Below are 23,958 nucleotides of genomic sequence, written 5' to 3'. Positions count from 1 at the left end.
TTTGACATGTTACTGTTTCTCATCCTCTGGTTCATCCACGTCACAGGAAAGAAAGTAAGATATGGGGTGCAAAATGGTAAAGCACTCTCCCTTCTGCAAGAGGGACACGATGAAAAAAATATTTCAAAGACCATAGGATTGAGTTTTCCCAAGACTCCTAGTTCTTTTCTTATGTCCATATTTGGGGGGTGGGGGTTAAAGATTTTTTTTATTTTTAAGTAATCTCTACACCCAATATGGGGCTCGAACTCACCCCCAAAATCAAGGATCACATGCTCCACCAACTGAGTCAGCCAGGAGTCCCTCTTATGTCCATATTTGGATTGTCAAGACCTTGATCTTTTCCCAAAATCATCATTCTTACTTTCACTGCAGAATCTCTCTCTCTCTCTCTCTTTTTTTAAGTAGGCTCCATGCCCAGCATGGAACCCAACACTGGGCTCAAACCCACATCCTGAAATCAAGACCTGAGCAGAGATCAAGATCTGGGCAGAGATCAAGACTCTGACATTCAACTGACTGAACCACCCGGATCCCCCAATCACTGCAGAATCCTGATAAGGTAGAAAATTTATCTGCAATTCACCAACATGCAAGATCAGTTTCAGCATTCAGTTTATATTTGACATCTATAGAGAAAGATGCATACAACTGTGCTGTATTTTCTCCTGTGATTTCAGATGGGTGTTCTGTGTTCTAAGATTTTTATTCAGCTATCCAATACCATCAGAAACAAAATCAAATCCTAAAATTCCACATCCCTCATCATGTTTAACTTGTTCTATAGGAATTGCTACCTGGTCCCTTAGAATCTCATCTAGCTTGCTTTGCTAGGATATGGAAGGAGTCTCATTTCATTTTGCTCAATATTTACTTCAAATCTAGTTCCAAATGTCCCACATATTCCCTATATACAATCTTATCTACAAATCAGTGAAAAGGCTTATTGAGCAATCATTTAATTTACCATCACGGAGATACCATATTGAGGTTAAGTGCTCTTTGCACTTTGACCTGATGACTAATATCTGGTATTGTTTATCCGATACTGGAATAGATGGTTCATGAGAAACAAGATGTGGTAGACAGAATAATGGTCCCCAATTATTAGGTAAGAGTCTGAGAAAAAAATTTAACAGTCTTACAGTACTGAGAAAACAAAAATTGGAGTTCAAGACCTATCAAGAAGGAGGACCCTCACTGACACCCCAGGGTTTCAATTAGAGATACTGAAGAACTTACACCCTCACACTAAAGCTGTATAAGTAAGGGCTTCTATCAGGAGACAGAAATCACACAAGATTTTGAACCAGGAAAGTTTAATATAAAATGTCAACTAGGGATCCCTGGGTGGCGCAGTGGTTTAGCGCCTGCCTTTGGCCCAGGGCGCGATCCTGGAGACCCGGGATCGAATCCCACGTCAGGCTCCCGGTGCATGGAGCCTGCTTCTCCCTCTGCCTGTGTCTCTGCCTCTCTCTCTCTCTCTCTCTCTGTGACTATCATAAAATAAATAAAAATTAAAAAAAAATTAAAAAAAAATAAATAAAATGTCAACTATAATAGGATATTAGAGTACTGAGAGATTGGCTTGGTAAGAAGAAAAGAGAACTCTAAAGAAGACAGGAATAACAGATAGAAGAAAGAGCCATTACCTCTAAGGCTGGAATAAGTCAAGGAAGATCACCCACCCTGCCGGAAACTCCCAGGGCTGAGATTCAGACCTAACTTAAGAGAACTGTGACTCACTAGCTGGTGGAGGAGTCATTGGTGTGCTGAGATTCTATACCTTAGAACTCACTGCAAAGTTGTCCAGTCATGGTGGTGGCATGGAGCTGCTTCATCAGCTGCAATTCATTGAGAAGCCACCCAAGGAGGTGCCAGGTGAAGCTCTTGGTCACTGGGCACAGGTGCTGATTGCCTTACTCTGCAGGAGCCTGCACTAAACAAGTTGTACCTGCCACTGGAGCCTGGCCAAAGGAACACCAGAACTAGGAAAAGACCTCTTACTCCTCCAGTGTTCCTACAGCACCCTCTACTGACAATGCCTAACATTGTGCCAGCTGGCAAAAGAAATATTTACAGACTCTAACTCCAATATTGCAAAGCAGGAAGTGAAGACTGGATTTGGAACTGGGCATTCATTGATAATTGGCACAAAGGATAATTTAGAAATGGAAGAACCCAGACTAAGACTGAAGTGCAGCTTCAAATGAGCTTGACTCCATATTGGATGAAAGTGATTTTCCTCTATTCTAACTGCCTACCAGAAGTAAAAGAATCATCACTGAAGAAACCTAAAAGTATCCAGACACACAACTCTCTCTACAATTTTTCATAAAAAAATACTATCATTCAATCAAAAATTACCAGGCATGCCAGAAGATATCATTAAATGGCTGGAAACCAAGAGAAAAAAAATACTGAATAGAAACAGACCCACAGCTGAACCAGATATTAGAATTACAAGACACGGGTTTTGAAATAACTATAATAAGTTTGAGAAAACAAATGATAATATGGAAAAATTCAGTAGAAAAATGAAATCTATTAATAAAATGTAAAATCCAGAATGGAAACAACCCAAATGATCCTCTCTATATCTCACTTCCCATAGTAGCTGATCCATGCCCAAGTCCTACTTATTTTTTCCCATTCAGAAAAGTGCTTTACCTAATAATAATTATCTTTGAATATCAGTTATGTGTCAGATACAGTAATATATGCATCATTTATCATATCATCGTATATACTTCCATCTACCTGTTGACCGTAAGTAAATACTAGCTTCCCCATTTTATACATATGGAAATTTATACAGATTAAGGAGTTTTCCCAAAGACAAACAACTCTGAAATGGTGAAACTTAAATCCCCATCCAGGTCTATCAATATGTGTTTTTCCCACTACTCTACATTCCATCTCTCCTCCCTACTTCTCTGAGCAGATGGAAACTGCTTTCCTTCCTATATCTTCAACATAATGTAGTACCTATTTCCTATTTGGTTTGTTTGTTTATTTATTTATATATTTATTTAACTTTTTTATAAAACTATATCCTATCTCTGTGCGAGCCTAATCCTTCCACCTGAGCCCCTGAAATCCACCCTTAGCTACTACTCAGGATCCGTACTCCCTCTCTTAGGGCCTGTGACTCTTCCCTCTCTACTGCAACTCCCTCTTCTCCACAGCCCCAAGTCATCCCCCTTTAAAAAAAAAAAAGAGGGATCCCTGGGTGGCGCAGCGGTTTGGCGCCTGCCTTTGGCCCAGGGCGCGATCCTGGAGACCTGGGATCGAATCCCACATCAGGCATCCCGGTGCATGGAGCCTGCTTCTCCCTCTGCCTATGTCTCTGCGCCTCTCTCTCTATCATAAATAAATGAAAATTGAAAAAAAAAAATTAAAAAAAAAAACGTTTTTAAAAAAAAAAAAGAAGAATAAAAGAGAGGAATCCCTTGATCCATCTTTTTGCTTAATCTAACATCTAATAGGCCTCTTTTCCTTCCTTTCGATATTTCTCGATAGTAATCTCTGCTCTATTTCCTCAGATCCTATGCACTCATTAACTCACTCAAAATGAAACAAATCTTCTCTCACAAAAGTTACCCAAGTCCTCTGCTACCAAATCCCATGGGCTGTCTTTACCTTGTTTATCATTTCTAGCAGGTGTCTCTGGTATGCTTGTTACATCTCTGGGTTCAGCCACAGCTGTGGTGGACAGTTCATATGAGGTCAGACTCACCTTGCACTGCTAGCATCCTACCTCAAGTCTGTACCTTGATTTACATTCTGCTTCGGGGCTATATTAGTCAGGGCTTTCTAGAGAAACAGAGCCAATAGGAGTGTGTGTGTGGGGATCCCTGGGTGGCGCAGCGGTTTGGCGCCTGCCTTTGGCCCAGGGCGCGATCCTGGAGACCTGGGATCGAATCCCACGTCGGGCTCCCGGTGCATGGAGCCTGCTTCTCCCTCTGCCTGTGTCTCTGCGCCTCTCTCTCTCTGTGACTATCATAAATAAATAAAAATTAAAAAAAAAAAAAGGAGTGTGTGTGTGTGTGTGTGTGTGTGTATGTGCGCACATGTACCTGTGTGTATTTAAATATATATTTTAGAGATTTATTACAAAGTAGTGGCTCACACAATTATGGAGACTGCCAAGTCCAGAATCTGCAGTGTGAGCCTGCAGGCTGAAGACCCAGGAAAGCTGAGATCCCAGTTTCGGCCCAAAGGCCAGCAGGCAAGAGACCTAGGAATGCTGATGGTACAAATGAAGTCTGAGGGCAGTCTGCTAGATAATCCCCTCAACTGATTAGATAACACCTACCCATATTATAAAGACTGCTTTCAGGATCCCTGGGTGGCGCAGCGGTTTAGTGCCTGCCTTTGGCCCAGGGCGCGATCCTGGAAACCCTGGATCGAATCCCACGTCGGGCTCCCGGTGCATGGAGCCTGCTTCTCCTTCTGCCTGTGTCTCTGCCTCTCTCTCTCTCTCTGTGACTATCATAAATAAATAAAAATTAAAAAAAAAAAAAAGAAAAGACTGCTTTCCTCAAAATTTGCTGATTTAAAAGTTAATCTCATCCAAAAATACCCTCCAAGTTGACACATAAAAGTAACCATCACAGGTCATTATTCCACACAATGGGAGCTTGCTCACCAACCCTCTCTGCCAAATTCTGATGCAAACACAGCCAGTAAATGTAAGGGAGTCAGTGCCCCAGATGCAATCTTTGAGCAATGTCTACAGACCTTGACGGATGAATATTCCAACCCCCTCTCTTTTAGGTGGACAATCTTGGGAGGCAGTCTCTAAATTTGGAGGTTCTACTGGAATAGTGCTTCTATTGCCCACAACTACAATCTCAATAAAAAACACCCTTCTGTTGGCTTTTCCTCCTTCCCTGTCTTACTCTCTAGGTTCCCTCATTCCTGCTTCCTGTGAACCATTCCCAAAAGTCTACCTGAACCTAAAACCATGCTCAGGCTCTTTTTTGGGGATCCCCAAACTTAGATGCCTTTTCAGTAGTGGTTGACTCTGATGATTGTCTCCTGATTCTGTCCCTGCCTGGGATCCCCCACTATGCACGGTTCTTTGTCCTTTGCCCTCTTCTTTCTTCATGGGCTCTCCCTGGTTGATGCCATCCTTTTTAGGATCCCCAATCTCTGAACTTTTATTATTTTTTTAAATATTTATTTATTTATTTATTCATGATAGTCAGAAAGAGAGAGAGAGGCAGAGGGAGAAGCAGGCTCCATGCAGGGAGCCTGATGTGGGACTTGATCTCAGGACTCTAGGATCATGCCCCGGGCTAAAGGCAGGCACCAAACCGCTGAGCCACCCAGGGATCCCCTATGTGATCCATTTATATAAAATAGAAAATGTGCTGGCGTGCCTGGGTGGTGCAATTGGTTAAGCTTCTGACTCCTGGTTTTCGCTCAGGTTATGATCTCAGTCCTGAGGTCAAGCCCCACATCAGGTTCTGAATTTAGTGCAGAGTCTGCTTAAGTTTCTCTCTCTCTCTCTCAGCCTCTGCCCCTCCCTACCAGGCTCTCTCTCATATAAATAAATAAAATCTTTAAAAAAGAAAATGCTGGTTGCCTGACTGGCTCAGTTGATAGGGCATGCAGTTCTTGATCTTTGGATTGTGAGTTCAAACCCCACATTGGGCCTAGAGCTTACTTTAATACATAAATACATAAATGTAATTAAATAAATAAATGACATGAATGAATAAATAAATGAGTAGAAAACGTACACTAGTTTTAAGTGACAAAAAGGAGATGAGTGGTTGCTGGGAAATGGAGAATGTCATAGATAAATAAATGGTGTGAAAAAATAAATAAATAAATAAATAAATAAATAAATAAATAAATAGTGTGATAAATACATTCCTCATGCTAATCATGGTGATTGTTTTATGGGAATAAACATGTCAAAACTCATCACATCATACACCTTAAATATGTGCAGTTTATTGAATATCGATTCTACATAGATAAAGCTGCTAAAATATTTCTTTTTTTTGTAGAGAAAAAATTTTTATTCAAACACACAACTTAAATAATACGAAAGGAACATACCCAATTACAATAAGCAAATTGGTTTTTGTAGACATGTAATATCTTTGTCAAGCTTTCTCCAGTGTGAAAATTCCATCCAAAGATAACAAATGTAGATCTGCACACATAGTACCATTCTCAAATCAATTCCATAGCATTTGGAGAGAGATGATTTCAAACATCTCTGCTACATGAAAGCAGGAACTAAATTCTTACCTATCTCTAATAAGTTTGTTTTTTTAATAATAAATTTATTTTTTATTGGTGTTCAATTTGCCAACATACAGAATAACACCCAGTGCTCATCCTGTCAAGTGCCCACCTCAGTGCCCGCCACCCAGTCACCCCCACCCCCTGCCCTGTTAAAATATTTCTTGAAACTCAATAGTCTCCCTTGATTCAAAGTCTTGCTTCCAGCTTCTATCAAAGGACCTAATTCGTTTTTTCTTTTTCTTTTTTTTTTTTTAAGATTTTACTTATTCATGAAAGACACACAGAGAGAGAAGCAGATAGAGAAGCAGGCTCCATGCAGGGAGTCCAGTGTGGGACTGGATCCCAGAACTCCAGGACCACACGCTGGGCCAAAGGCAGGGGCGCCAAACCGCTGAGCCACCCAGGGATCCCCCGAAGGACCTAGTTCTTAAAGGCAAGTAGCTAAAAGAGCAGAGATCTGGGTTTAAAACTTGCTCTGCCATAAAGCTGTTTCTGTTGTTGTGGTTGTTGTTGTGGTTGTAGATTTTATTTATTTATTTGGAGAGAGAGGGAGAGCACAGAGGCAGAATGACAGGGAGAAGCAGATTCCCTGCCGAGCAGGGAGCCAGATGTGGGGTTTGATCCCAAGACCCCCAGGATCATGATCTGGGCAGAAGGCAGATGCTTAACTGATTAAGCGCCCCAGGCACCCTGTCCTAAAGCTGTTGTATGACCTTGGGCTGGTTACTTAAATTCTCACAGCCTCTGGACAGCTTCTTTATCTGTAAAATGGGGCTAATAGTGATATGTCTCACAGATTTGTTGCCAAAATTTGAGGGAGTTAACAGAGTTCCTAGTACATCCTAATACCAGAATACAATTGGGCCCCATCTCTGAGGTAGTTAAAGTGTTTCTGCTCCCTTCCTTTCCCCTTTCCTTCCAAACAGGGAGGGATCCTAGTCATAAAGACAATCAGAGGAGAAACAATGAGGAGGAAACAGGGCAGAGGGCTTGGATTGTGTTCCCCTGAAAACAGTGCCAGAGACCAGAACTTGGGACTTCCTGCAGGGTGATCCCAGGGATCATCAGGAGGGAGCAGAAAATGTGCGTTAGAGAAGAAGAAAAGGCCAATCAACAGGTACATATTGAACTAGCTACTGATACGGAACTCAGTTCAGCAGGAGACCCTCTGCAGAACTATAGAAGGGACCTCAGAATTGACTCTCAAGGGACACCTGAGTGGCTCAGTGGTTAATGTGAAGGCCGAGAAAAATTAAGGCCATTCCACCTCAAGTTTGGCTTCAGCACAAGTACAGCCATCTTAGGCCCCTGTGAATAAGAGCTGAACTTTATAGGAAAAACAGAATGCAGAATGTCCTCAATGTCCTTGGCAGAGAATCCCATATCAGAAAGACAACAGAGCCCATGCCCTGGTAGAAAGTCCCATATTAGAAAGAGAACAGAGCTCAATGCCCTTAAGCCCCATATCAGAATGTAAACAAGAACTTGAGAAATTCCTCCACCCCTTCAGAAAATCCCCTAGACCAGCCTATAAAAAACCCAGCTGTAACCCACTTCCGGGTCCAAGTCCCTGCCCCGCTGTGTCGGGTGTACTTGGACCCAAGCTCGAGCTTGCTAATAAACCCTCGTGCGCTTGCATCGGTGTTGGCTCCTTGGTGGTTTCTCAGATTTGCAATCTTGGGCACAACAGTTGAGCGGCTGCCTTCTGCTCAGGTCGTGATCTTGGGGTCCTGGGATGGGGTCCCGAATCGGGCTCCCTGCAGGGAACCTGCTTCTCCCTCTGCCTATGTCTCTGCCTCTCTGTGTGTTTCTCATGAATAAATAAGTAAAATCTTTAAAAAATAAAAATAAATTGAACCTCAAAGGACAGGAGGCTGGGGCCCTGGCCCACAATTCTCTACTGTGTGAGCATTGTCCTCAGCATTAGCTCCTCTCTTCTCACCACACTTCTATTAACTGAGGCAGAGACAGGCCTGTTGCATAAGGCACTGGTAGGGTATGGGACCATCCATGCAACCGTAACCACAACTCAAATCAAAAGTGGCCCAAGGACTGCTGCTTCAGGCCCAAAGCCCACCCTCCAGTCAACAACCTGCGCTTCAACCTTGTGGAGCCCTTTGTGTCAGGCACACAACGCAAGTACCTTTCAACTAAGAAGCCCAAAAGCCAGGATTAAAGTCCTCTCTCCCCAAGACTACAGGCAGGGACACAACTGACTTCCTTAATCACTCCCTCAGGACAGAGGCCTGGGAGAAAGAAGAGAGAATACCTGAGGAGTGAGTCATTATAGGGGCCAAGGGAGGAAAGGGTGGGGCTGAGAATTTACCAGAAGAAGGAAGAGCTCTTTCACTGAGCGGTGGTTAAATCATTTTTCTCTGCTCTACAAATACACTGTGAACTAGAAATGTTCCTCAGGTTGAAAACACAGTCATGTTTATTGCATGAATGCCTACCACTAATGAAGGCATTACTGGAAATACTTTCCTGGAAATGTGCTGCATTCTTTCATTTTATGTATTTATTTTTAAATATTTTATTTTATTAATTCATGAGGGAGGCAGAGACACAGGCAGATGGAGAACCAGGGCTCCCCATGGGGAGCCCAATGCAGGACCGATCCCAGGACCCTGGGATCATGACCTGAGTCAAAAGCAGATTCTCAACCCCTGAGCCACCCAGGTACCCTGCCTTCTTTCATTTTAGCGCCACAGCAATCGGATCCAGTAAGGACTATAATTAACTGAAACTCAAGAGACGTTGAGTAACTTGCTGAATGTCAAATGGCTAGTAATTTACAGAGCCAGAATTCAATCCCAAGTAGTCTTGACCTTAGAGCATAGGCCTTTGGCCATCAGGCTACACTCAACTCTCTCTAAAAATAAATAAATATATAAATAAAGGGAACACCAGCTGAAGAAGCGATTTGAAGCAGTGGCCTGCCCCACCCCCCAGGGATGAGAGGGACTGGAGAATATCAAAATTATATCTTCAGCGTTAACTAGACACAATAAGCACAGAGAGAAGGACTCCACAATAATAGAAAGTACATCATGATTGTCATATATGCGCACTCATCATTGATGGCTGCTCAAAATCTTTTTAGTCCCATCTCACTAAGATGAAATAAAAAAAGTAGAAGTTACCCTTCCCAACTTCCCCCGCCTTGGACAATCTGCCAACAGAACGCCATTCTGATGTGCTCTGTGAAGAAACAGATGACAAATGAGCAGGGATTCCATTTTGTGGGGGCAGATGGCCCTAGGGGCAGCATGGTTCTTTGTGAAATCATCATTCTCTCAGCTTTGCTAAGGAAAAACAAGTTTGTGTTTTTTTAAGATTTTATTTATTCTTTTTTTTAAATTTATTTATTTATTCATGAGAGACACAGAGAGAGAGAGAGAGAGAGACAGGCAGAGGAAGAAGCAGGCTCCCTGCGGGGAGCAGGATGTGGGACTCGATCCTGGACCCCGGGATCAAGCTCTGAGCCAAAGGCAGACGCTCAACCCCTGAGCCACCCAGGTGCCCCCATCCTTTCGGTTTTTTTTTTTTTTTTTATTTATGATAGTCACAGAGAGAGAGAGAGGCAGAGACACAGGCAGAGGGAGAAGCAGGCTCCATGCACCGGGAGCCCGATGTGGGATTCGATCCCGGGTCTCCAGGATCGCGCCCTGGGCCAAAGGCAGGCGCCAAACCGCTGCGCCACCCAGGGATCCCCTTTTTTTTTTTTTTTTTTTTTTTTTTTTTTTTTAATTTTCCTTTCGGGGTTTTATGAAGCTTCATTACACAGTCACAACAGATCAAATCATCAGCCACTGATGATGGATTCAACCTCCAGCTCATCTCGCCTCTCACAGAGGTCAGGGGTGGAACTGAAAGTTTCAGTCCTCCCATTACGTGACTGGCAACCAACCCTGGCAACCAGCCCCCTCCCTTAAGGTTATCTCAGGGCTTCCAGAACGTCACCTCATTAACATAACAGAAGACACCTTTTTTCCTCTTTCCTCACAGGAAATTCCAAGGTTTTAGGAGCGCTGTTCCAGGAATGGGGTCGAATATATTTCTTATTGTGAATCACAGTATCACAGATCTCTTTCCAAGGGGAACACTCTCCCCAAAACTCCGCTCAAACTCTGGAGTTCGTGTTGTGACTTTTCCAAATTGACGGCAGCCCAGCCCCCCAAAGTGATAGCTTATTTGCCCATACTTCCCCCTTACCCCCTCTGGTGAGGGCTGGTTTTTCCGCAGCTGGGAGCAGAGATAAGGGTGCCCCTGACAGGCAGGAGCGGCCTGCCCCGCTGCCATAAAAAAAGCATCCTCCTCTCTCTCTGTGTCTCTCATGAATAAATAAATAAAATCTTTAAAAAAAAAAAAAAAAGCATCCTGATCATTTTCTGTTTGTTTTTCACATCCATACAAAAGAACGAGGCCTTTGAATTTCTATGTCTAGAACTTGACAATAGGTCCAACCTAGAACTGACCAAGCGCTTTGGGAACCATCGAGTGTGAAGAAAACCAGCTTTTATCATGGTGGATGACAGCGATGTTGATAACTGCGCTTGGGTTGCGGGCGGGGGTGCAGTTCACTCAGCTAGTCTGGACTCGTGCCTGTTCCAAAGTTCACACTGTGAAGTTTGGACCTTTGCTCACAACATCCTCTCTGACTGGAATGACTTCTCCCGGGTTTACGTCTGTCAAAATCCAACTCATCATTGAACTGCCAAGGGCTAACTTGAACAAGTATCCAAGATGATGCCAGTAGGCCTTTTTAGTGACTGCAGAAGACCAAGATTTCCAGGTTAGGGCAGGTGGCAGAGGGAAGTCCTGGGGGAAAGAGGCTGAAATGTAGTATCTGTGATTTTCAGAAAGTTAGGAAATACGAATTTTAAAAATACTAACATAAAACATAAGAAAGTAAAAATCAGGGCAGCCCCAGTGGCGCAGCGGTTTAGCGCCGCCTGCAGCCCAGGGCGTGATCCTGGAGACCCTGGATGAGTCCAGCGTCGGGCTCCCTGCGTGGAGCCTGCTTCTCCCTCTGCCTGTGTCTCTGCCTCTCTCTCTCTGTCTCTATGAATAAATAAATAAAATCTTTTAAAAAAGAAAGAAAGTAAAAATCATCTGTAAACTCACCAGTCATAACTTTTTTCTATTTGTCCATTTATTTTTAAAAATATGTATTATATATTATAATATTACAAAATGTATACATATTATTATATTTTTCTAAATATATATACTGGTGTGGGAAACAAAGGCAAAAGAAAAATTAAATTTCCTTACTCTCTGCAGCCCATGGACAAGTCCTTGAAACAGGCAGAGTGAATTCCTATAGGAACTCAGCAGCCCCCCTGTTAATACTCTAAGGGCAAAGGGCAATTTTAGCCCAACCCCCCAGGGCCCTGTAAACATAAAACTTTAACTTATAAAAATCCCTTTGGAAATTTCGTTTGTCTCTACTCTCCCTCCAAGATTTATGTTGACAATCATCCCCCAAGTATATGACCCACTGATATACATCTGATGGGTCTCATGACTCAGGGTTTACCAGACAGTGATAAATGACCTTTTCCTAACAATAGCTAGCGCCCTCAAAGTCCTGGAAACTTTGCTTCCACAATTCTTTAGAGACTTACGCTGTCCCCAACCCCCTCCCAACTTGAAAGTATATAATGGGCCACTCCTCATTACCCCAGTGCAGCTCTTTCTGCCCACAGGTCCCGACCCTGTGCTTTAATAAAGCCACCTTTTTGTACTGAAAGATATCTCAAGAATTCTTTCTTGGCTGTCGACTTTGAACCCTAACATCTGGGATCCCTGGGTGGTGCAGTGGTTTAGCGCCCGCCTTTGGCCCAGGGTGCGATCCTGGAGACCCGAGATCGAATCCCACGTCGGGCCCCCGGTGCATGGAGCCTGCTTCTCCCTCTGCCTGTGTGTGTCTCTGCCTCTCTCACTCTCTCTCTCTCTGTGTGACTATCATAAATAAATAAAAATTTAAAAAAAGAACCCTAACATCTTTCCTACATCATATATTATATATAAATATATACTTCTGCTTTCTCCCCAGTAAAGTTTAAATGTTCAAATCAAATGACTAAATGTTTATTAACGTAAATCTTCACATCTCCCTATCTAAAACATGGAACCATAATTTTAGCAGGTCTTTGTTGTGGAAAAAACATACATAATAAAATCTACCACTTTAATAATGCTTAAGTGTACAGTTCAGTGGCATTAAGTACATTCACATAATTGCATAACCATCACCATCTCCAGAGCTTTTTTGTCTTCCCAAACTAAAACTCTGTACTCATTAAACAGGGCACCTGGGTGGCTCAATGGTTGAGCATCTACCTTTGTCTCAGGTCATGTTCCCAGGGTCATGAGATCTGAGTCCTGCATCAGGGTCCCCACAGGGAGCCTGCTTCTCTGCCTGTGTCTACCTCTCTCTCTCTGTGTCTCTCATGAATAGATAAATAAAAATCTTAAAAAAAAAAAAAAAAAGTAACTCCCCATTTCTTCTCCACCCTAGCCCCTGGCAACCATGGTTCTCCCTCTATCACTAATAATTAGAATTTAATTATTCTAGGTACCTCTTGTAAGTGGAATCGTATGATATGAGTCTTTTTTGACTGGCTTATTCTACTTAGTGTAATGGCTTCAAGGTTCATCTACATTGTAGCTATGTCAGAATTGTATTCTGAGGCTAAATAATACTGTTATATGTAAATAAGCATATCTATATCCCCCTTCATTCGTGGTCACTTATGTTGTTTCTACCTTTTAGCTACCGTGAACAATGTTGTGATAAACATTGGTGTACGAATATCGGAGTCCCCACTTTCAGTTTCTTTGGGTATATACCCAGAAGTGGAGGTGTCAGTAGCAGGTCTTTGATACTTACTTGCCTTTCTTCTTTTTTAAGATTTTTTTTTTTTTTTTTTTTTTTTTATTCACCGAGAGAGACAGAGATAGAGAGGCAGAGACAGGCAGAAGGGAGCCCGACACGGGACTCCAGGATTCTGGAACTCCAGGATCGCGCCCTGGGCCAAAGGCAGGCGCTAAACCGCTGAGCCACCAGGGATCCAACTAGCGGGTCTTTTATTTTAAGAGTCTCGTGCTCGGGATCCCTGGGTGGCGCAGCGGTTTGGCGCCTGCCTTTGGCCCAGGGCGTGACCCGGGATCGAATCCCATATCAGGCTCCCGATGCATGGAGCCTGCTTCTCCCTCTGCCTGTGTCTCTGCCTCTCTCTCTCTCTCTGTGACTATCATAAGTAAATAAATAAAAATTAAAAAAAAAAAAAGAAAAAGAGTCTCGTGCTCAACCCGCTGAGCTAGCCAGGTGCTTGTAGCGGGTCTTTTATAAGTCAATGAGCCACACCCTCCCATTTCCTTGGGTCTGATATGCTAATTGGTTTTGCAGTTGAATTTTGGGGAAAACTACTCTTTTTTTTCTTGCATTTCTTTCTTTCTTTTAAATAGATTTTATTTATTTATTTATTTATTTATTTATTTATTTATTTATTTATTTATTTGAGACAGAGAGAGAAAGGCAAAGAAGTAGGCAATGGGAGAAGCCCGCTCCCTGCGGGGAGTCTGAGACAGGAACTCAGATCTCAGGATTGTGGGATCAGGACCTGAGCCAAAGGCAGATGCTCAACCACTGAGCCACCCAGGCTTCCCTTTTTCTTGCATTTCACAAGTTCTGTCTGAGGTAAGTTTTCTTTAACTTCTTTGTTCACAACCATTAGAAATTTCTCTAGGAAAAAAAAAAAAAAAAAGAAATTTCTCTAGGGATGAGTATTGGTGTTAAATTTGGTTTTCATTTATTTGAAAATATCTTTTTTTTCTAAGCCTTTGTTCTTGAAAGAAATAATTTTTCCAAAAAGAAAAAGAAATAATTTTTCCAAGTATACAATTCTATGCTGACACTTTTTTCCCCCTCCCTTTTATCACTTTCAGTCAATCTGGTGTCTCCTGGTTTCTACTGTGGCTGTGAGAGGTGTGCTAGGGGTTTCAGTTGTGTTCTCTTGTAGATGATCTATTTCTCCTTTCTAGCCTATGAGATTGTTCCTTGGTCTTCATGATTCTACATTTTACTGACAATGTATCTAGATGTGGATTTCTTTTTTTTTTTTTTTTAAGATTTATTTATTTATTCATGATAGAGAGAGAAAGGCAGAGACACAGGCAGAGGGAGAAGCAGGCTCCATGCCAGGAGCCCAACGCAGGACTCAATACCCCGACTCCTCCAGGATCGCACCCTGGGCCAAAGGCAGGCGCTAAACTGTTGAGCCACCCAAGGATCTCCTAGGTGTATTTCTTAATAGCAATCCTTTTCGGCATAAACTGTGCTTCCATATTTGTAGACTTATGTCTTTCATCAAATCTTGAAAAATCTCGGCCATTTTCTCCTCAACTATTGCCTCACCCCAACTTTTTTTTTCCCTTTCTCCTCATGGGATTCCAATTAGATAATTGAGAGATGAAGAATGAGGAGGTCTAACAATTTTTCTATCTGCTTGTCTCTTTTTGCTGCATTTTGAAGAATTTCTTCAGATTCATCTTTTGGTACACTCTTTCTTCAGCTCTGTTATTTATTTAACCAAGCATTGCAACTTCAATTTTAATATTACATACTTTTTTTTAAGATTTTATTTATTTATTCATAGAGACAGAGAGAGAGAGAGAGTCAGAGACACAGGCAGAGGGAGAAGCAGGCTCCACGCAGAGAGCCCGATGTGGTACTCGATCCAGGGTCTCCAGGATCATGCCCTGGGCTGCAGGCAGTGCTAAACCGCTGCACCACCAGGGCTGCCCATTATTACATACTTTTTAAAATTTCTTGATATTCTTTTTTATTTTTTCTAAATCTATATGGACATTTGTTATAATCTCTTCTTCCTTGCTCATTTTTTTTTCTATCCCATCTTCTATCTCTTTAAACATTTCACAGAAGCTCTTTATTTAAAAAAAAAAAAAAAAAAAAAAAAGATTTTATTTAGGGGCACCTGAGTGGCTCAGTGGTTGAGCATCTGCCTTCAGCTCAGGGTCTGGCTCCCAGGTTCTGGAATCAAGTCCCACATTGGGCTCCCCACAGGAAACCTGCTTCTTCCTCTGCCTCTCTCTCTGTGTTTCTCATGAATGAATAAATCAAATTTTTTAAAAAAATTTATTTTATTTGAGAAAGAGAGAGCATAAGCAGGGGAGCAGCAGAGGGAGAGGAAGAAGCAGACTCCCTGCTGAGCAGGGAGCCAGACTTGGGGCTTGATCATAGGTCATAAGGACCCTGAGATCATGACCTGAGCGAAATCAAGAGTTGGATGCTTACTACACTGAGCCACCCAGGTGCCCCTAGAAGCTCCTTTAAATTCCTCATCTTATTATTCCAAATTCTGAACGAAGTCCTTAAAGATCCGAATCTGTTAATTTTTGTTTCTGCTGATTCTTCCTCATGGTGCTTTGAGTCCTTATGTATTTGGAAATTTGGGGGGTGAGTCTATTCTTGGCAGAACTTAATCCAGAAGCTTGGGCTGAGCATGCTTTCCTCTAAGGAGGATTCAGTTTACTCCTGCCAGATTCCAGAAGGTATTACTAATCTGAGGCCACTGAAAATTTTCAGCTTATGATTTATTGATCAAAGGGAAAGTAAAAATTCCAGCCACAGATGCTTGTAAGAGCAGATCTCACATGGAAACCAACATTTTTATTAGTTTTAACGAGTACTGTAGACAGGCTCCCTAGTAAGTTCCCTTTGTTAGCAGATGTACTTTTTCCTTTCCACTGAGAATGTAGCCCATTTGAGGTTCCGAACTTTTTGAGGAATAAGGGTGTCTCACATTTAGTTCTTCCATCTTCCTAGGCCCTATGGCTGGCTCACTGTGGTTCTTCCCCAACCTTCCATATCCCCTTCCCAGCCCTCAAAACTCTACACTTCTATTTAGTTGACTTTCTGTTTACTTACTATTTACTTTTTGTGTTGTGTTGTTTTATTTTATTAGTTTTAAGGAGATGACCTGGGGAGATTACCTTTCTTTTCTTGAAAGCTCATTAAGGAATTTTTTTTAACATGTTGGTTATGTTTTACATAGCATTTAGGTATCCTGCTATGGGAGGCTTTTGAGAACTCTGTCATACTACTGGAAGAGAACTTTTGAAACAAACAAACAAAAATGTGATTATATGGTACATCTTGCTTTGTAACCTGCTTTTTTTCCAACTTGATATATGATGAACATCTGTCATGTTAATAAATATAGGTGTAGAGCATCATTTTAATGGCTACATAGTGATCCACTAAATAATTTATTTATAATCTTTATAATATAAATTTATCTTTTTCCTATTATTGGATATTTAGGGTTCTATTTTTTCACTATGTTAAACAATACTTCAGTGAATATCCTTACTGCTAAATTATTGCATACATATGAACTTCTTATTTCTTTAATTGTTTATAAAAGTAATATATGCTAATATAAACTATTCAAACACTAAGGAAAATGAAAATTCGCCATAATCCTTTTTGCCATCCCCTCAATTAATAAAATTTTTTTTTTTTTTTTTTTTTATTTATGATAGTCACAGAGAGAGAGAGAGAGAGGCAGAGACACAGGCAGAGGGAGAAGCAGGCTCCATGCACCGGGAGCCCGACGTGGGATTCGATCCCGGGTCTCCAGGATCACGCCCTGGGCCAAAGGCAGGCTCTAAACCGCTGCGCCACCCAGGGATCCCTCAATTAATAAAATTTGATCTATAATTGGAATCTCTTACTCAAATGACAGATAAGAATTTGGTGGGTTGCATGGGTGGCTCAGTTAGTTAAGTGTCTGCCTTCGGCTCAGCTCATGATCCCAGGTCCTGGGATTGACCCCCACATCAGGCTCCCTGCTGGGGGGGGGGGGAGTCTGCTTCTTCCTCTCCCTCTGCCCCTCCCCCTGCTTATGTTCTCTCTCTCTCTCAAATAAATGAATAAATAAAATCTTTTAAAAAAGAATTAGGAAAAATAAATAAATAAAAAAGAATTAGGGTAGAATATGTAAGAAAAGAAATCACGTTCTCTGCCCTCCCACCTCTACTACTAAGGATAGGGAACCAGAGCAGGTCCTAGGGATGGGCTGAAGGTAACCAAAGACAATCAGGAGCAAAGAACTGAAGAGATGAGAGACACCTAAATAGACTCCAAAAGCCTGGGCCAGGGCAGAGGCTCTGTAAGGGGTCAGTGGCACTAGGCCTCAAGAAAGGCCACAGTTCTGGGGTGCCTAGGTGGCTCAGTCAGTTGAGTATCTGCCTTTAGCTCTGGTCATGATCCTGGGGTCCTAGGATCGAGTCTCGTATCATGCTCCTTGCTCAACAGGGTGTCTGTCTGCTTCTCCCTCTGCTTCTTCTCCCTCTGCCCCCACCCCTCCTCATGCAATTTCTTCTCTCTCTCTCTCTCTCTCTCTCTCTCTCTCCCCCTCTCTCAGGAAAGGCTACAGTTCCAAATGCCAGGGATCAACTCTGTTTCACCAGCGAGAAGCAGAGGGTCTTCTCAGGCACTTACTCCAGGCTCCTCTCCATACCCCAACTTCTTTTAAATTGGTTTGGTTTATTTTGAGTCAAAAAGTAGTTCAGGCTCTGACACTATCCCCAATCCCACATTTATAGCTGCTTGCCCCCGATTGTCAGGGCCTTATTCCAATCTGAAGATACTTGCCATAAAAAAAGGTCGGTAAGCACCCTTCTAATGCCTTTCTGCCTGTTCCCCCTCAAGTGAAGCCCAGGGTCTTCTCCCAAAAGAGAATCATGAAAAGGATAGCTACCCTTTCTGGTGGCTCTGGACTCCTGACTTGACTTGTTTGAGGACCTGCTGCACTTGCCTTTATATTTTGTGAGATACCACCCTGTCTCTACAATAAAGTTGACTTCGGATGGGTTCTGTCAACCATACGGGTACAACTGAGAGCCCCCAAACCTTAAGGAAGCTCAACCTCCTTCTTTCCTCCCAATGAGTATGGACTGACCAAAGTTGTAAGGAAGCCCCAAAAGTCTTGGTTGTTTATTTATTAATTCAATTCAACAAATATTTATTGAGTGCCTACCAAGTCCTGGCTATTAAAAGAGACTACAGTCTTAGAATTCCCTAAATAGCTCCAAAATAGCACAAACTGACTCCACCAGAACTCATGGTATGGATCCTGGAGTTTCCAGCTGTTCCAGAAACCACAGTAACCCACTGGCCACTTCTGCTCCATCCAGCAGAGCCCAAGGACTGCTGGACAGAATGGAAAGTGCGTACCAAGGTGATCATCTTCCAGTGAGAGTCGGATCTGCCCATGAAGGACTGAGTGCCCAGTACAGAGAGTTTCCACACAGAGTTTCCACAACCTCCAGTCAGGCCTTGGGTATCCAGCCCAGGAGTGGAGAGTAGGGAGTGGGTAAAACACAGACATCTTTGTCTACCCTGCATCCTTAAGCCTTCTCAAGCTCCTGAGTTCCCAAAGGCCCTTGTCCAGAGTATATGTTTGTTGGGAACACATGTTAACCAGGGAATTTGCATGGAGACATTGGTGGGAGCGGAGAGGGGGAGGACAGGGATGTGTTTCCCCTCCAGTGTCTCTCACAATACCAGACACCCTTGGCTGGGCCAATTCATCTAACTGACCACCTTGCCCTCGGAGTCAAGTCACTACCAATGCAAGGGCTTGCCTTAGCTGTTAGGGACTGGACAGGAACACCGACAGGGACCTTCCACTGCACTATTAGACTCTTCACACCTTCTTTAGCCACATTCAGGGCGAGCTGGGAGGTAGCGCTGTGAAGCTCATCTGAAAATGGGAACACTTGAGGGTTCTGAGCTAGGCTTGAGGTCAGCTCCATACTGGCTTGGGCAAGTACCTGTGCCTGTTCTCTCATCCATAAAGAAGTAATAAAGGAGGATCCTTGGGTGGCTCAGTGGTTTAGCGCCTACCTTCGGCCCAGGGCGAAATCCTGGAGTCCTGCGATTGAATTCTGGGATCGAGTCCCACATCAGGCCCCCTGCATGGAGCCTGCTTCTCCCTCTGCCTGTGTCTCTGCCTCTCTCTCTCCTCTCTGTGTATTCTCAGAAATAAATAAATGGGGGGGGGGGGCAAAAAAAAAAAAAAGAAGTAAATAAATAAAATCTTTGAAGGGGGGGGTGGAAAGCCCTGGGCTAGACCAAGGTTCCGCCTAGCTTCCGCCCGCAGATGCACCCCCGGGGCGTGCAGCAGCCGCGCCCGCGCCCGCCGAGGGCGGAAGTGCTGTCGTCCCTCCGGGTAGAAGTGCGAACCGGGAAGCGGAATCCGTGCCTCGGAGCCGGGCCCTAGCCCTAGAGATTGACCCTGTCACGCCGCCCTGCACCTCTGCCACAAACGGCCCGCGTAGACTTGCACTTTCTGACCCGATGTCTGGCGGCAGGTTATGGTCAGTGGAGGGCTGGCTGCGGCTCCAAGCCTGCGACCCTGCCCCTTGCGCCCTCCGGGGGAGCGGGCTTTGTGCCGGCCGCGTGGAGCCCCGGGGTCACGGAGGTGGGGCCGGTGGGGCGTCCGCGGAGCAGCTGGCAGACCAGGCCCCCCCTCTTTCAGGCAGAGCGGTCCCCGAGCCCCCGTGGTGCCTGCCGAGGAACTGGAGAATCCCGAGTTCGTCGGCGCAGGTGGGTTCGGGGCGGTGTTCCGCGCGTGGCACAGGACGTGGCGCACGGGTGTGGCGGTCAAGATCTTGGAGGGGTGAGTGGCCGGAGCTGACGGCCTCCCGGGTCTGCCCGCGGAGGAGGGGCCGCTGTGCTGGGAGCCCGAATAGGGAGGGGACGGCTCTTCCAGGAACAGAGCGCTACTCCCACTCTTTCCTGGAATGCAGGGAGGCGATATCCAGGGAGGTGAGGGCCATGGCCAGTCTGTGTAACCAGCACCTGCTGCTCCCGCTGGGAGTCACCCAGAAGCTGCAGTGGGAATATGCCTGTGGGCCTGCTCTGCTGACTCCATTTATGGAAAATGGTTCCCTAGTAGGACTGCTGCAGCCCCACTGTCCCCGTCCCTGGCCACTCCTCAGCCGCCTGCTGCAGGAGGTGGTGCTGGGGATGTGTTACCTGCATAGCCAGAATCCTGTGCTTCTGCACCGAGACCTCAAGCCCTCCAACGTCCTGCTGGACTCAGACCTGCACGCCAAGGTCAGCCTATCCATTGCCCATCCCAGCCCCTGGACACAGAACCTGGTGCAGCCCTCTCTACTCCATACCCTCAGCATCTCCCTCTGGATACAGGGTTGCCTAAAGGTCAAAGCCCACCCAGGAGCTTTAGCCCCTACCACTGACCAACATGGTCAGTTCCACAGACACACCCACCCCACACCAGTCTTCCAAAAGACCCCTCGTTAGGACACCTGGGGGGCTCAGAGGTTGAGCGTCAGCCTTCAGCTCAGGGTATGATCCCGGGGTCCTGGGATTGAGTCCCTCATTGAGCTTCTTGTGGGGAGCCTGCTTTTCCCTCTGCCTATGTCTTCGCCTCTCACTCTCTGTGTCTCTCGTGAATAAATAAATCTTAAGAAAAACAAAAAAAGACCCATGGTTGACCTAGCCCAGGAGACTCAGACCTTGACCCAGCCCCATGAAGAGGGGACCTAGGCCTCCAACCCAAAGGCCTCACCAGTCCTACCATTCCCCTAACCGTCATAACCCCCTTTATGGCAGGAGCTGTACCTTGTGGTGGGAGAGGGGCTTCTGGAAGCTTCCTGGCCCTATCCACCCTCTACCTTCTCCTTCTCTCCCTTTACAGCTGGCAGATTTTGGCCTGTCCACATTTCAGAGAGGCTCAAGGTCAGGAGCTGGATCTGGGAAGTCAGCCCCAGCCTACCTGGCCCCAGAACTGTTGCCTGATGTAAACCGAAAGGCATCCATGGCCAGTGATGTCTACAGGTAAGGTACTCACTCCAAACACACATTCCAAATCTCTACACATCTCTGGGCTTCGAGGGAACTGCATATGGGAAAGGAGACTTTGCCAGCAGGTGGGCCAGGCCTCAGTTTTGTGTCTTCTTGCAGCTTCGGGATCCTAATGTGGGCAGTGCTAGCTGGAAGAGAAGCTGAGAGTAAGACTCTGGGCAGACACTGGGATCCTTAACTCCAGATGCCCTCCTCCTGCAAGCCTCCAAGCCCTCTTCTTCTAGCTTACCCGCTCGGACTTTCTCCTCACCTCCCTTGGACTACACTCCTTTCCCGCTTCCACGATGGAACACGTGGTCCTGAATGTCTTCTCTTTGCATCTCCAACCCCCAACCCAGTAGTGGCCCAGACATCGCCGGTGCGGGAAGCAGTGTGTGAGCGGCAGATCCGGCCCCCGTTGACCAAGCTGCCCCTGCCCAGCCCTGAGACTCCTGGCTTGGAAAGACTGAAGGCATTAATGCAGCACTGCTGGAGCCATGAGCCCAAGGACAGGCCCTCCTTCCAAGGTGAACTGGCTGTTAGCTGGCAGCCAGGGTAGGCTTGGATTGGTCGGCAGGGGGCTTCTGCCTGGGAAAGTTTGGCTCACCTGCCTGCCACCCACCTTGCCTTGTCTCCAGAATGCCAACCGATCACCGAGGAAGCCCTCAATCTGGTAAATAAGGAGATGGATGCTGCGGTCTCCACAGTGAGTATCTAGTGCCACCCCCCCATTCCAGGAGCTGGGCGAGGATGGCACAACATGGTTCCCTTGGCCACTCGCTGACTCCTCACTGGCCACTGTTCAGTGTGCCTTAATCTTTGTCCCCACTGTCCCCATCTCACCACTCAGTTCCCAGGTAATAGATTATGGACCAAGATGGGGCACTTGAGTGGCTCGGTGGTTGAGCATCTGCCTTTGGCTCAGGGCAGGATCCCGGGGTCCTGGGATCGCATTGGGCTCCCCGTAGGGAGCCCGCTTCTCCCTCTGCCTGTGTCTCTGCCTCTCTTTCTCTGCGTGTCTCTTATAAATAAATAAAATCTTAAATATATATATATATATATATATATATATATATATATATATATATATATAATAGAACAAGAGACTCATCCCTTAGGTTTAGGCTGGTTCTCCCACCTCCATGCCCAGAAATCTCCCCTTGTCCTTGCAGGTCAAGAAGTTCCTGTGTGAAAATAGAGGCAGCCGGATATTGTCTGCCCCCCAGCCAGGCCCAGGAGGGATAGAAACAGAAGGCCCTAGGGGGACCACAGGAAGCCATGATATCACAGCCTCTGAAATGCTAAGCAAACTAAGTCTGAAGGAGTCCCCCAGCTCTGCTCCTAAAAAATGGACAAACCTTCCTGAGACGACCAGGGCACAGGGAGATAAGGTTCAGCCTGCCCGGTTAGCAGGGCTACCTTCTGATTCAACAGCCTCATCTCCCCAAACTCCAGAGACTTCACATTTTGAAAATCAGATGGCCAGCCCCAACTTGGCTCAGACCCCAGGTCCTGGACCTGAAGGGAATCAGGTGAGACACTGGCAGGACTAGAGGATGCGCTAGGACTCCCATGAATCCTGTGTCCCTTGCTAGGGAAACTTGAGACTAAGGGGGTTGCAGCAGGGGAACAGGCCCCAGGAAGGGAAGACTCAGAGAGCTGTGTCGTTCGCAGGGGGCTAGGAGACGTGGCACCAACTGGCCTCCCAGGGCACCAGGGCCTAATCCAATACCAGGTACCTGCTCCCCACTTCTTCCTTTCTCCTACTCAATTCTTCTACTGGCTTCCTCAAGACTGTATGTAGATCCAGGATACCTTGAGTAGTGGGAGGACTAGTGGCCAAATCCCCCAAACTTCTCATTTCATAAATGAAGAGACTGATGCCCCCTGGGACTGGATCCTGCTGAGGTGACATAGCAGAGACTAGATGTGCCTTGGGCCTTCAGACTTGTCCCAGAATCAGCTCTGTGGACCCTTAACCTGCTGTTGTTATGTTGGTCCAGAGGGGCTCCTAGAAGGAAAGACCCAAGTGTCAGGGTCTCAGACATTAGTTGCCACTCCCTTTGAGCTTCTACAAACCCAGGTCTGAAGGGGCAGCACAAAGACCAATGCCCAAGGCCCACTTTGACTCAGTCACAGCCGGCCTGGAGACCCCATGCTTGCATTTCCCCAGGGTGGACACAAGGTGCCGCTGCCCCTCCACCCTGTGGCTCCTAATTTTGCATTTCCAATTACTTAACTCTCCCAACACCACCACAATTTCTTTTATAGGTAGCCCTATTACCATATGTGACAGCCGTGCGGTGCAGGTGGGAGACTACAACTATTTGATTATACAAGAAGGAACTGCCTTGTCCACGCAAGGACAGGCACCTTGGGGCATGGGTAGAGGCTGGCAGTGGGCCTCGCACAAGTAGGTCGGAAAAGAGGACCACAAGAACCAAGAAGCCTGGAGAGAGCGGCAGGGCTGGTAGGAAGAAACATCTAGCTACTTCTTGGACTCGGGGCAATTAGCTGAGACTTTCTTTGGGGGCTGACTTTGTGCACACAGCAGTCAATAAACATAGTGGATTGTTTCTTTGTAAAGTTTGTTTGTTTATTTATTTATTTATTTGAGAGAGAGAAAGAGAGAGAGAGCACAAACAGGGGGAGCAGCAGAGGGAGAGAGAGAAGCAGGCTCCTGCTCAGCAGGGAGCCCAGGCGTCTGGGATCATGACCTGAGCCAAAGGCAGATATTTAGCTGACTGAGCCACTCAGGCACCCTAAACACAGTGGGTTTTCAA

The 23,958-nt window shown here is 45.3% G+C and overlaps 1 protein-coding gene across 6 annotated transcripts; it reads left to right on the top strand.

The window, feature by feature from the left end:
• Positions 1 to 19,454: 19,454 nt before the first annotated feature.
• Positions 19,455 to 23,761, top strand: RIPK3 (receptor interacting serine/threonine kinase 3). Of its 6 annotated transcripts, none has more exons than XM_025442787.3 (10): positions 19,455 to 19,683; positions 19,845 to 19,985; positions 20,116 to 20,425; positions 21,030 to 21,169; positions 21,296 to 21,342; positions 21,535 to 21,702; positions 21,814 to 21,881; positions 22,348 to 22,707; positions 22,850 to 22,910; positions 23,447 to 23,761. In XM_025442787.3, exons 1-10 carry the CDS (start codon positions 19,664 to 19,666, stop codon positions 23,590 to 23,592), a joined length of 1,461 nt encoding a protein of 486 aa, XP_025298572.1. In that variant the 5' UTR covers positions 19,455 to 19,663; the 3' UTR covers positions 23,593 to 23,761. The 6 variants fall into 6 exon arrangements, with proteins under 6 accessions (XP_025298572.1, XP_025298575.1, XP_035575630.1 ...); XM_035719737.2 differs by having other exon boundaries at positions 19,481 to 19,683; positions 19,849 to 19,912; positions 20,262 to 20,425; XM_025442788.3 differs by having other exon boundaries at positions 19,481 to 19,683; positions 19,849 to 19,985.
• The last annotated feature ends 197 nt before the right edge of the window (positions 23,762 to 23,958 follow it).

This window comes from Canis lupus, chromosome 8, assembly GCF_003254725.2.
Source record: "Canis lupus dingo isolate Sandy chromosome 8, ASM325472v2, whole genome shotgun sequence".
NCBI classification, from domain to species: domain Eukaryota; kingdom Metazoa; phylum Chordata; class Mammalia; order Carnivora; family Canidae; genus Canis; species Canis lupus.
This window is presented reverse-complemented; position numbering and strand designations above follow the sequence as displayed.

Bases quoted from the DNA above. Each gene is read 5' to 3' on its own strand.
- RIPK3 (XM_025442787.3), top strand. From the start codon at position 19,664: ATGTCTGGCGGCAGGTTATG. The intron at 20,426-21,029 runs GTCAGCCTATCC...CTCCCTTTACAG, and splicing joins ACTCAGACCTGCACGCCAAG to CTGGCAGATTTTGGCCTGTC. The intron at 21,343-21,534 runs GTAAGACTCTGG...CCCCCAACCCAG, and splicing joins AGCTGGAAGAGAAGCTGAGA to TAGTGGCCCAGACATCGCCG.